The sequence below is a fragment of the Antennarius striatus genome, chromosome 3 (genome assembly GCF_040054535.1).
Source record: "Antennarius striatus isolate MH-2024 chromosome 3, ASM4005453v1, whole genome shotgun sequence".
NCBI lineage: Eukaryota > Metazoa > Chordata > Actinopteri > Lophiiformes > Antennariidae > Antennarius > Antennarius striatus.
This window is the reverse complement of record NC_090778.1, coordinates 11,320,799-11,333,338: the sequence shown is the minus strand read 5'-3', so window position 1 is coordinate 11,333,338 and position 12,540 is coordinate 11,320,799. Positions and strand designations below refer to the sequence as shown.

General features: G+C 40.4%; 1 protein-coding gene across 30 annotated transcripts in view; it reads right to left on the bottom strand.

Moving 5' to 3' along the window:
- The window catches only part of camk2b1 (calcium/calmodulin-dependent protein kinase (CaM kinase) II beta 1), a 71,913-nt gene that overhangs the window by 40,030 nt on the left and 19,343 nt on the right, over positions 1–12,540 (bottom strand). For 29 of the 30 annotated variants that reach the window (XM_068310716.1, XM_068310726.1, XM_068310733.1 and 26 more), the window contains exons 3-6: positions 12,131–12,190; positions 10,199–10,253; positions 9,793–9,858; positions 5,630–5,702 (exon numbers count right to left, since the gene is read on the bottom strand). In XM_068310716.1, the coding sequence (XP_068166817.1) occupies positions 5,630–5,702; positions 9,793–9,858; positions 10,199–10,253; positions 12,131–12,190 (254 nt within the window). Of the gene's footprint in view, positions 1–1,670; positions 1,744–5,629; positions 5,703–9,792; positions 9,859–10,198; positions 10,254–12,130; positions 12,191–12,540 lie in introns of all 30 variants that reach the window. The other variant, XM_068310717.1, reaches the window with a different exon arrangement.

Sequence of the window (12,540 nt, the reverse complement as noted above, 5' to 3'; positions counted from 1 at the left end):
AACAACCGCTTTCAGCCTTTACTGATCTGCCAATTAGTTGCTTCATTACAATCTAGTTTTTAAAGTGTCTAATCAGCCTTGAAATTGCTTTTTTTCCCCAACCAATAGTCCTAAAGCCCAAGACGTTACTTGAGTTATAAATGAGGCCACAATGTGCTGGCTCTCTACAGATACGATGGGGAACAAGTCATTCCTAATGTCCAACCACTTCTAGTGTAAGTATTCTAGAATATAATTATTATTTACTATTTCTATTGATGGTATTTTCAAATTTTCCATCACTTTTTCAAGGAGAAAATACCTTACATTGTAGCGCAGGATGACTTTTTGGGGACGCTGAAACTATAAACCATTTGCTGCTTGAATAAATATGGAATAATATAATAATTTGGATGTTAGGTCGTTTGGCACAAATATAAATGTGTGCTGTGCTGTCATCTCATTTGCCTCAACCCGGTCTGAGGGGCTTGTCACCAATGCTGTCCTCATTCATCACATTATGACCTACTGCATGAAATGCTCTCTCTCCAATGCTTGGGTGTGAAACCAGATAGGCGTGCCGGCTAAATAAAGAAATACCCACAACAGTTCTGATGAACACAACATGCCTTTACTGGAATGCTGGCAGTGACATTTGCGTTTGCTACAAAGTGCACCATGCAGAACAAGATGAAACTTATAAACATGCAAATACAAAAACACAAGTTAGTACAAGTTTCAACTGAAAGAGGACCCTCAAATAATTTGACTCAGAGCTGGTTAGTTTTTGATTTAGACAAAAATCCTCATATCTGATGTGCTGTTTGATTTCAGAAAACATTCCTGTGATTGATTACGTAAGTTAAATTTAAACATACTGAACAAATTTATAAAGTCAGTTCATAGTTAGCAATCTTATTAACAAAGACTACTGCTTTTTGTAGATTATAATTAAAAATGCATACATTCCTAGTCCAACAAAAACTATTGACAGTATATATTATACAAACACCTCACAAGTAAATTGATGACAGTTTATTAAAAAAATGAGCTGTCATGTTTGAAGCATGGAGGATCCTTAAAAGATCTATAAAAACAACTGAAACCACACAGGGTGTCTTGCAATCAATAGCTGACATCTTTCTCTGACTAGAGGTCAGATTGAATAACACACTCTGTCATATTGGATAACTGCAATGAAAAGATCCAGTTCAGAAAAGGTTACGGAGCTGCAGCATGGCACATCATGACCAGCAGTGCAAGCACAACATCTTGACAGACAGGGGGAAGTGGTGTTTCACAACAGGAAAAGAAGATGACAGCACAGAGCTGGAACCTGCACATGGTAGGATCGAGATGGGAAAAGATTGGAGGCGGTATTTGACAGTCTCAAAGCTGTGGAGACTGTTCTAACTGAGTGGGGAAAAGAGCTTCGGCCACAGTCAGAGTAGCCCTTTAACTGCATAGTATTGGGGTATAAAGAAATTAACACTCTCTATTTATATAAATCTGGGGAAGACTGATACAAAAACATCGTTTTTCTCTGGTTATACAAGTGTCATCATATCCAGACAATACAGACAGTTTATTTGGCAGAAAACACAAATTACACAAATAACACCCCCACAAATCCTCTTACACATATATACAAGCATACTCTCAAGGGACAGCAGGGGATCCCCATCACTCACCTTTAGGTCCCGGTGCACCACACCCATTTGATGGCAGTGAAGCACCGCCTCCAGGATCTGCTGGATGCAATGACTGCATGCAAACACCAGGGGAGCGCATGTTAGTCTGAGCAGAGCTACAATCCCATGCAAAGGCCAGTGTGGTGGTGGGGGGGGGGGCAATGGGAGGAAATGTGGGAAGGTATGGAGGAGTGGAAGGGAATCAGAAGGTATGAAGGAGTTGAAAGGGCACTTCTGTTGCCAGACTTCAGCTGACCCAAAGTAAGCACACACCTTGGGAAACGCACATGGTGCGTTCAAGTTTATGTAAATAACCTCCAAACTAGATAGCTACATAGACTAGTTAAGCTAACTAATGGGACACAAATGTAGGGCCTTTCTTTATGCTTGCTTGGCCTTACATCGTGATATTTCTACATTGAAGGTGATGAAAATATAAAATAAAATTAAAGTCTATCAAACATCCAAAAGCACAGAAACTGGTATGAATGACCTTCAGTAGTGAAGTGTTTCAGACAGACTACAGCTACAGTTTGACTTGATTAGCCTGGAAGGTGCTCTACAACAGAAGATTCCTTTGGGTCAGTCTATTCTCGATATTTTCAGTGTATACAATGATATTCTTTGTCTTACAATAATATTACTTTATTTTTATTTTTTCTAAGAAAGCCATTTAACTGTTCAACTGAGGACAGATGTATTCTAGATATCTCTTTTGTGCCTTAGCCATCAGCCCTCGAGTAATTAAAGACAGTGTGAAAAAAGTTGGTCATGGTGATGTCCCGCAGGCATTGATGAAAGAGGTCTGGGAATGAGCAGATTATTATGAGTATAATAATATTTACAAGATATGTCTGGGATCAAGCTCACTGCCAGTCTGGCCAGCCTCTAATGTCAACAGCTATCATTGTTCCAGTTACCAACCCGGAACCAAAAACCAGAAAGCTAAAAGTCAAAAATGTGTGAGGAACACTGTAGAATAAAATATGACTTACGGAAAAATTGCATAGACGTGTGATGTAAACGTATATGGGGTGGCAGTGGCTCAGTGGTAGAGCGGGCGGTAGAGCGGGTCTTCCAATGTTCTAAGATCGGGGGTTCGATTCTCGCTCCCGTCTTAAAACCCCCAGAGTGTGAGCTGACAGTGGGAGGTTTCAGCTCACCTCCAGAGCACTGCCTAGTCGCCCTTGCGCAAGGCACTGCCCCCCTTACAAGTTGCTCATTTGGGCGCTCCACAAAGCACATCTGTTTACCAGCTTTGCAGGTCACAGGTTCTGCTGAAGCGTATCACAGCTGATTACGGGAGAGAGACAGGGTGCTCCTTGTGCTAGTCGCCAGTTCATTGCAGGAATGCACACATAGACATGCACATTCATGCTCATACGTCTACATCTAGAGACAATTTGGGGTGACCAGAACACCTCAATAGCATATTTTTGGAGGTGGGAGGAAGCCAGAGAACCCGGAGAGAACCCACGCAGAAACTCCACACAGAAAGACTCCAGGTGGGATAGAATCTGGAACTTTCTAGACGTGACGCACCAGCGCTATCCACTGCATCCCTGTGCTGCCTTGTCTTAATTCAGTTTATTCACTTTTTTTCTTCTGTAAACGAAATAAAATAAGAAACAAATCAGTCTGTGATGATGCCGCGACATCATCACATTTTTGTGCCTCAGGCTTCCTGAAAATGTGCTTTTTGTTTTGTGATTATGGTATATCTCATCAGGTTTCCGAGATGTGTACCTAAAAAGGTATTAAAGTGGTATTAATGTGTCTGACTGACAGACAGACAGACAGACAGACAGACAGACAGACAGACAGACAGACTGACTGACTGACTGACTGACTGACTGACTGACTGACTGACTGACTGACTGACTGACTGACTGACTGACTGACTGACTGACTGACTGACTGACTGACTGACTGACTGACTGACTGACTGACTGACTGACTGACTGACTGACTGACTGACTGACTGACTCACTGACTCACTGACTGACTGACTGACTAACTGACTGACTGACTGACTTTATCCCAAACTGGGAAATTTAGGAAGTTAGGTATTAAGTTAGGTATTAAAGTGAAAATTTGGCCTTGACCTCGTTTTTCAAGGTCAAGGTCATCATCTCATTTTCATCCCCTTAGCCACCCGAGGAATGTGCTTTTTCTTTCATCATTCTATCTGTAACGGTTGCGAAGATATTTGTTAGACGGACGGATGGACAGTCGAACACACAAACGCTGACAATTACATGACATCACCGCTTTGCGGGATGAAATAAAAAGTTAAAAAGTAAACAGGAATCTTCAGAAGTTAAACAGATAAACAGAATTGGAAATGGAATCAGAGTCATTAAACTCAAATAGATGCTCATCCCTAACAATGGATGGGCTGAATGGAATCAATTCCTATACACCCCTCCTCACTTCATTTGTGGTGGGGGATTAAAACTGTTTCAAATACAAATATAACAAATAGCTGTTACTTTTCAGGATGCTTACAGTAATAAGTTAATTAGGGCAAGATATCTCACCTTAAGTCTTACCTTAAAGATTATATCATCAAAAACGTAAATTTACACAGTAATTATTAGAAAAATAAGTTTGTTTGTTTGTTTGATATTTTGAAGATGTCTTAAAACATTTTGAAAATAGAGGAAGGTCTCAGTTATGAAACTGCAGAAATATTAAAGTTAATCTCACTTTCTACTCTATACAAAATTTAATTCTAGGTTAAACTTCTGAGTTTGGAGTAGAGTGAAATGTGCTGCCAGATAAAGAGAAAGTGACTGACGCTTCTATAAATCAGAATATTTCAGTGTTTACAGTATTTTCCGCACTATGAGGCACACTGGATTACAAAGCGCACTTTCAATGAATGGCCTATTTTAAAACCTTTTCATATATATGGCACACTGTCAGTTTTTGAGAAAATTAAAGGCTTCTAGGTGCACCTCATAGTGCGGAAAATACTGTACATTTTTCCCCCAAAATAATAATCAAAGGATATAATGTAAGAATCCACAACTATGGAATTCTATTAGGACTACACAATTTGTGTTCCATCAATGTCAAGCCTACCATTGACTAAAATGAAAGAAAAATTGGTCAATGTCAGGTAAATTAGTATGTTCAAAATTAAATAGTGGGCAACTCTGGTGTAAGATCACTGAGAAGAACTAGAGTTCTATTATTTGAGCAGTATTGACAAGATGAGAATGTTCTGTGAAACTGTCTCAAAGGTTCACTAAGATGCTGCTGGACTCAGATCAACAATTCTAATTTAAAAATAAACAAAACATTTTAAAAAATCAAACTGTTTTAAATGAGTGGGAACTCCATCCACCTCTATAAAGACAGGTTGGTATTGAATGAGACTGTCGTGAAAATATGTGAATCAATGCAATAAAATAAATGACTCAAAGTGAGGGAGAACAAGTGGGAGGGAGGAAAAAATGTATGAAGACCACAATAGCTGAGCTGTTAACTAGCCTGGTGGGAGAAAACGATGGTCATGTGGGTGTGTATAAACAGCAGGTTTTTTATTACAGTTGAAGAAAGGATGTGTGTTCACTGTGGGCAGATGTGTGTGTGCAAGGCTCATTGATTGATTGATCAGATTGTCAGCCAATGAAAAAGGATCTTTGGTTATGCAGTAACGTGTAAAATGATTGATAAGAGAATGGGTAACAGGATAGATGGAGGGTGTGGGGGTGGGGGTGGGGTCAGATCAGTTGAAGCAGACCAGGGTCCTCCAATTACAAACAAAATGTAGCATTAAAAAAACTAAGGAAAGATAAGAGCATAACAAGACCATTTAGTGAGTCAGACAGGCGGACATTAGAGCACAAACTGACAGAAAAGATACGAATAGACAGGGAGAAAGAGGAAAGAAAGGAAGCAGGCAAAGGTTTTGCGGAGGGGGGTACAGACACTCCTCCACATATACTAACCTTCAGGTCCCTGTGCACTATGTCATGTTGGTGAATATGATGGACACTTTCTAGAATCTGATGGATACAGTGACTGTGAAGACAAAACAGAGAGAGGAGGGATGGTGTGGGGTGAAAGGAGGCATAGGAATGGATAGATCATGTGGATGTAGGTGGAGAAGGGTGAAGGAGAAAAAGAGTTAATGTGAGATGAATTTAAAGATGAGAAAATGGCAGGTTAGATTGGAGGAGGCCAAGTAGGAAAAAGAGGAGGAGGACCAATACTAGGTGCAATAGAAGGGAGAAGTAGGGGTGAGGAAGGATCGATGCAGAAGTTGGAAAAGTGATAGGTTGGTGAAGACAGGTGGAGGAGACAAAAAGGGTTTGGTTTGTCTTTTTAAAATACAAAATGAGAGACAACAAGAGAAGCCACAATAGTCAAACATCACAACAGCACCGAGGAGAGGAGAGGAGAGGAGAGGAGAGGAGAGGTGCAAAAGTAAAACGGGTGACAGATTGTGAAGAGGGAGATAATAATAGAATAAATAGAATGCTTATATATAGGATGACACTAAATGTGGACGACTGGTGGACTACTAAAAACACACCACTTTGATTGCACTGGAAGTGATACATATACCTATCACCTCAAATGTGTGTGTGTGTGTTTGTGTGTGTGTGTGTGTGTGTGTGTGTGTGTGTGTGTGTGTGTGTGTGTGTGTGTGTGTGTGTGTGTGTGTGTGTGTGTGTGTGTGTGTGCGTGTGCGTGTGTTTTGTGAACTGACAAAGTGAAATGTGCAGAATATGTGACTAATAGCAGCAATAGAGCAAAGACAGTCAGCCAGCAGGATGCACACCCACACAGTGTCTAGTGAGTGGGAGCACTGAGAGAATGAGATTATGTGTATCCCTGTTCTCACTCGCACACGCACGTGCATACACACACACACGCACGTGCACACACACACACACACGCCTGCACATAAATTAAAACACAAAAATATGGTGTTCTGCTGATTGCAGTCACTTCATGATCTTAAATCTTGACATGTGACCAGACAGATTATTTATTTTAAGCATCGCAACTCTTAACACTGTCATTTTACGTTGGCTCTGGGTAAGGTATTCTATATAATCCTTACTTCAAATAGACTTAATGTTTGCACCTTGCTGCAGTGATGAGGTGAGGGTTGAACTTAAACATCCAGAGAACAGCACAATCATGTGTCCTTTCTTCACTGCAATTAGCATTCTCTTCCGTTATTCACACTTCTCCTGACGCTGTTTGAGCTGACTTATGCTTTTTTATGTAAAATGAAAGTGAAACCTGCCTGCTTGTATGGAGATAATGCTTGCCCCATCAGTGATCCACTGTGTGAGGCATTTAGAGGGAGGGGAGCATCCTCGTACCACTTTGCTTATTCATTAGTGTGTCTCTAGAATCTCATTCCAAAAACCATCAGGTCATTCCAAAGGGCTTTTCTGTTAATAAACTCGTAGTGAGGTAAAGAGCCAAACACTGCAGCCTGCCTTCCACTTGTGAAAAAAAAAAGTGGCTTGCTCAGCATTTGGAGCAAAAATGTCCCAATGTTCTCTGCAGGGAGGTAGTAAGATACTGGGATGAAAATTAAAAAGAGCTATATGTATTTATGAAAAGAGAGGGCGCCTTATTTACTTGTAACATGATTGTGCATAATGAGGTCATATTTGTTAAAAGAGTTTGAGGTTGTGCTTCTTGAGGTTGTACAATCGATCTTGTCAACTCAAGCATGAATTATCCATAGCGTCATCTATGCATGCAGAGACACAGACCTGACTCAATAAATCTACACTGTTGCATCTCCGGAAATTAGTTTTTGAGTGGGCTGGCTCGCCAATGAGGAAGAAATTCTTTGATTCGATTTAAAGAGCCATTTACTCCAAGGTTCTACTCACAAAGGCTTCCAGCAAATCACACAGAATTGAAGAGAAACTGATAGATAATGACAGGGGGCAATAAGGTGTGATGCAGCGCTGCTCTGAGTCTGTGTGGATGTGTTTGTGTGTGTGTGTGTGTGTGTGTGTGTGTGTGTGTGTGTGTGTGTGTGTGTGTGTGTGTGTGTGTGTGTGTGTGTGTGTGTGTGTGTGTGTGTGTGTGTGTGTGTGTGTGTGTGTGTGTGTGTGTGTGTGTGTGTGTGTGTGAGAGAGACTAATTATCAAAGCTAATTAAAGTCCCACTACTTAATGGCCCCTATGGGAGCATGGTTGGAGGTGGGGGGGACTGATGACTGACATTTAGAGGCGAGGGGAGGGGAAAGTGTGTCTACCTTTATGTGTGTGCAAAAGCTAAGGATGAGCTTTGCAAGGATTATAAAGTGGGTGAGAAAAAAGCAATCACTAGGGGGTAAACAGGTTGCTATTAGCATGATAGCACAAAGAGGGCGTTTGGCAGCCAACCCACCTACATGACTCTATTTGTTGGAGCCCATCACATATTAATCTTCTATTTTTGGAGCTGTACAACCGTCTTTCTGCACTCTCTCTCTACTTCTTCTGTATCTTGTGTCACTGGTGGATGATCAGTCTTACCTACCTCATCCACTGAAAATCACATGTGCTCTGCAGATATACAGAGACATGATCCCTCTGGAGTTTATTGTTTGTGCTGATTGTGTTGAGACCTCTCCTCTTTTAACCATACTAATAAGCTACATGAATAACTACTCGTCGGCTGTTTTCAATTTATTTTGAATGTGAGATGAGCTATTTGAGTGCCTTCACAAATCATACTGAAAAACAATGATTGAAAGACATGCAGAATGAGGTGGGCAAGGTAAACAAGCGTTTGCAGGGAGAATACAGAGGTGGTTTGTGTGCGGAGAAGTGGAATTAAAATGCAGAAATAAGAAATAAACCACATACTACAAAACAGATTATGTCTTCCGTCAATGATAAACCCACAAGCAACCAGCGCTAAATGACACAGAGCTACAGATATTTTGCCATTGCTTGTGTGTTGCCAATGGATCTTTATTCAGGCTTCAAGAAGGTTTGTCAAAGACAAGTGAAGTTCACCCTGAGAATGTGAATATAACCTGAACAGTCAAGTTGTAAAAAAAAAAAAAGATTTCAACTCATAATTTTTGTGAATCTTATGAAAAGAGTGACTTAAGTCACATTTTTATATCTGCAGAGCTGCATGTTCAGGACAGATTGGGCACTGGTGGGAAAACATTTCATATCAAGTATTTTCAGCTTGTAAAACCACTTCAGGTAAGTATGTAGTTGACCTTCTGGCCTGTCCAGGCAAGGTGATAAAATAGAACAACAAGCCTGTGTTTTATATTTTTAAAAGCCAGAATTTGTAAGTGTGTCTTTTAAATTATGTTTCTCTTTTAACTCTTTGGACTTTCCTCTTTTAACTCATTGTTGAATGGATTTAACTCCCACATCACAACTGTCATTATTAAGTATCTCTCCAAGCACTCCCCACCCCTACTCTACTTCCTCCTCTGCCACTAGTTAAAGTGAACAGTTTGTGAGTTGATGAGTCAACACAAGTGGTGGGAGTGAGATATAAAACAAATGGGTGGTGGTGAAGGAGGAAGAACAAAGGAAATTAAAGAAGGTGACTAAAAGAAAATTTAAAAAAGACTTTACCACTTTGGAGTCCAAAACAGACTTAGTAAACATTGGCCCCCATTTTCCTTGTCTGAAAAGTGAAATCTGAGTAGAAACAACTAAAATGGCCTGACAATCCATGTTCAAATGTTGGACTGGATGCAGAAATTGCTTTTCTAGCAGATGAAGGACTGTAGCATCAATGTAAATGTGAAGCCAAAGGATTAAAGAGGAAGTGAAAGTGAAAGTTGAGAAATACAGTAGAAACAGAAATAAAAGAAACAGTTCTATACCAACACAAATGCCAAAGGATGAAAGGAAAATGGTAAGAAAGATAAAACAGTAAAGACATTATGAACAAGAAAACATGCAGAGAGGTGACGCAAGGATGAGAAAACAAAATAAGAATAGGTGAAGCAAGTAAAGGAAAACCAGGAAAGCAAGAAGAAATGTGTGAAAGTGCACAGAAAAAAACAAAAACAAAACTAAAAACAGACAGTAGAAGACAACAGGAGACAACGAGAGACAACAGGAGACAAAAGAAGAACATTTGAGGCGAGGAGGAGTAGCGGCTGCATTCGTACCTGGCATCGGCCTCGCTGTAATACTCTCTGGCTACGATGTCCTCAAAGAGTTCACCTCCAGTCACCCTGGAAACGCGCACACACACACACACACACACACACACACACACACACACACACACACACACACACACACACACACACACACACACACACACACACACACACACACTTCGTTAATACACAGTTTGATGGGGAGGGTAATATTGTCTTTATAGCAATGATTCCTAATTAATATCTTGTTTCTAATGGTACCCTACCCCCCACACCGTTACCATGGTTACTGTCAATAGATTACTGTAGAGGTGTGGGTGGTGATGGTTGGGGGTGGGGGGTAATATAGGAGAGACTGTTTTGTAATTTCATATGTATGCAGAGGGTGGGTAAGGAGAGACGAATAACTTACAAGTCAAACAGGAGGTAGTGGAAGCCCTCCTCTGATATACTGTCATGAAGACGAACTGGACGAGAAACATAAACAGGAGGAAGGATAAAAGTCTGCTTTCTCAGGGTATTAATCTTTTTTTTTTTCTTTGATTATCAGCTTGGTGACACTGTTGCATTTTAAGAAGGAAAATGAAAAAGAAGACAGAGATTAGGAGAAGGAGAGTCTGTGTGTAGGGTACGAGCCTCAGAGAGTCATAACAACTGAGTCACAGATATTTACAGTCCATGAGGGTTTTCTAGTAATAAAGTGGTCTACTTAATCAACAGCAATAGCTGGACACCATGTTACACCAGCGTATTAAAGAACTGTGTTGCTCCCACCACAGCACTTCACATAAGCAGTAACACAGTTTTCTTGTGGTAAGCATAATTAAATGCATAAATATGTTCGGTTAATATGAACTGATCTCACCTGAACACAGTGGTGGACATATGATTTACAGTGGCTAGAAAACGTTTGGGCATCCCTTATAATTTTCCAGATTTTCCTTTATAAATCACTGGGTGTTTCGATCAACAATTTCAGTTAAATATATCATATAGCAGACACACGGGGTAATATTTGAGAAGTCAAATGAGGTTTATGGGATTTACAGAAAGTGCAATAATTATTTAAACAAAGGTAATCAGGTGCATAAATTTGGGCACCCTTGATGTTTTATTAATTTGAATAACTTTAGCACTAATTATTGCAACACAAATTTTGTTTCGTAAGCTCATTGACCTTTGACTGACATACAAAGGTGAACCCAATCACGGGAAAGGGTATTTAAGGGGGCTAATTGAAAGTTGTTGTCCTCTTTGAATTTCTATGAAGCGTGCCAACAGAGGAGCCTCAAAACAACCATCGAATGACCTGAAAAGAAAGATTGTCCAACATCATGGTTTAGGGGAAGGATACAAAAGACTATGTCAAAGATTTCAGCTGTCAGTTTCCACTGTAAGGAACGTAGTGAGGAGATGGAAGAACACAGGCATAGTTCCAGTTAGGGCCCAAAGTGGCAGGCCAAGAAAAATGTCAGGTAAGCGGGGGCGACGGATGGTGAGAACAGTCAGTCATCCCACAGATCAGCTCCAAAGACCTAAAACATCATCTTGCTGCAGACGGTGTCACTGTGCATCGTTCAACTATTCAACACACTTCGCACAAAGGGATGCTCTATGGAAGAGCGATGCGGAAGAAGCTTTGTCTGCGCACATGCCACAAAAAGAGTCGCTTGAGGTACGCTAAGCCACATTTGGACAAGCCAGCTTCATTTTGGAATGAGGTGCAGGAACAAGTACAATGTTCTGGAAAAGCAATCTCACTCCCCGACCTGAATGTTGTCAAAAATCGTTGGTGTGATGTAAAGCGGGCTGACCATGCTGGCAACCATCAAACTAACCAAACTGGAAAAGTGTTGTGAAGAACAATAGTCAAAAATAACCAACCAAAATCCAGACCCTCATTGGAAGCTATACAGAGCATGTAGAGGCTGTTATTTTTATGTTATAAAAACAAGCTCTACTAAATACTGATGTAATTTTTTGTTGGGGTGCCCAAATTTATGCACCTGCCTACTTTTGTTGAAATAATTATTGCACACTTTTGGCAAATCCTACAAACTTGATGTTGCTTCTTAAACACCACTGTGTTCATCAGCTATATGATATATTTAACTGAAATTGTTGACCCAAATCACTAGTGATTTATAAAGGAAAATCTGGAAAATTATCAGGGGTGTCCAAACTTTTTCATACCACTGTATTATACAGCAATGGATGAAGTAGTAAAAGACTGAGTTTCAACGTGATAAACACTTCACTATTTAGTCAGACAGGTGTTGCTAGTAGGATGGACAAAAAAAAAAAAAGACAAACAAAACAGAGAGAGAGAGAGACTTGTCGTTACCGATATTGGGGTGTTTCAACAGGCGACATATACGAGCCTCTCGTTCCAGCTTCTGGTGATCTGAGGAGGGACATAAAGAAAGAGGCGTTACTGCTAAAATCCCACTGACATCTCTTGATGACCTGACAGCCGGTTCAGAGCAATCATGGTAAATGTGACATCACCTGTTTTATCAGTGTCGTGTCAAAGACGGTCTACTTTATCAATTTGACACGCTGAACAATGAATTGCGGTATGCAGACCCACAGCAGTGATAGGATAAAGCGATGCGTTGGCGTACTCTGCATTATCACTGATGGATCGGTAGATTTACAACAATCAAGTTAGAGGCAGATCGGTCCATCCACTGAAATGTGACTGGGCCGATAATGTGGGTTCAGAAATCAACAGATAACACTTAAAACAATAAA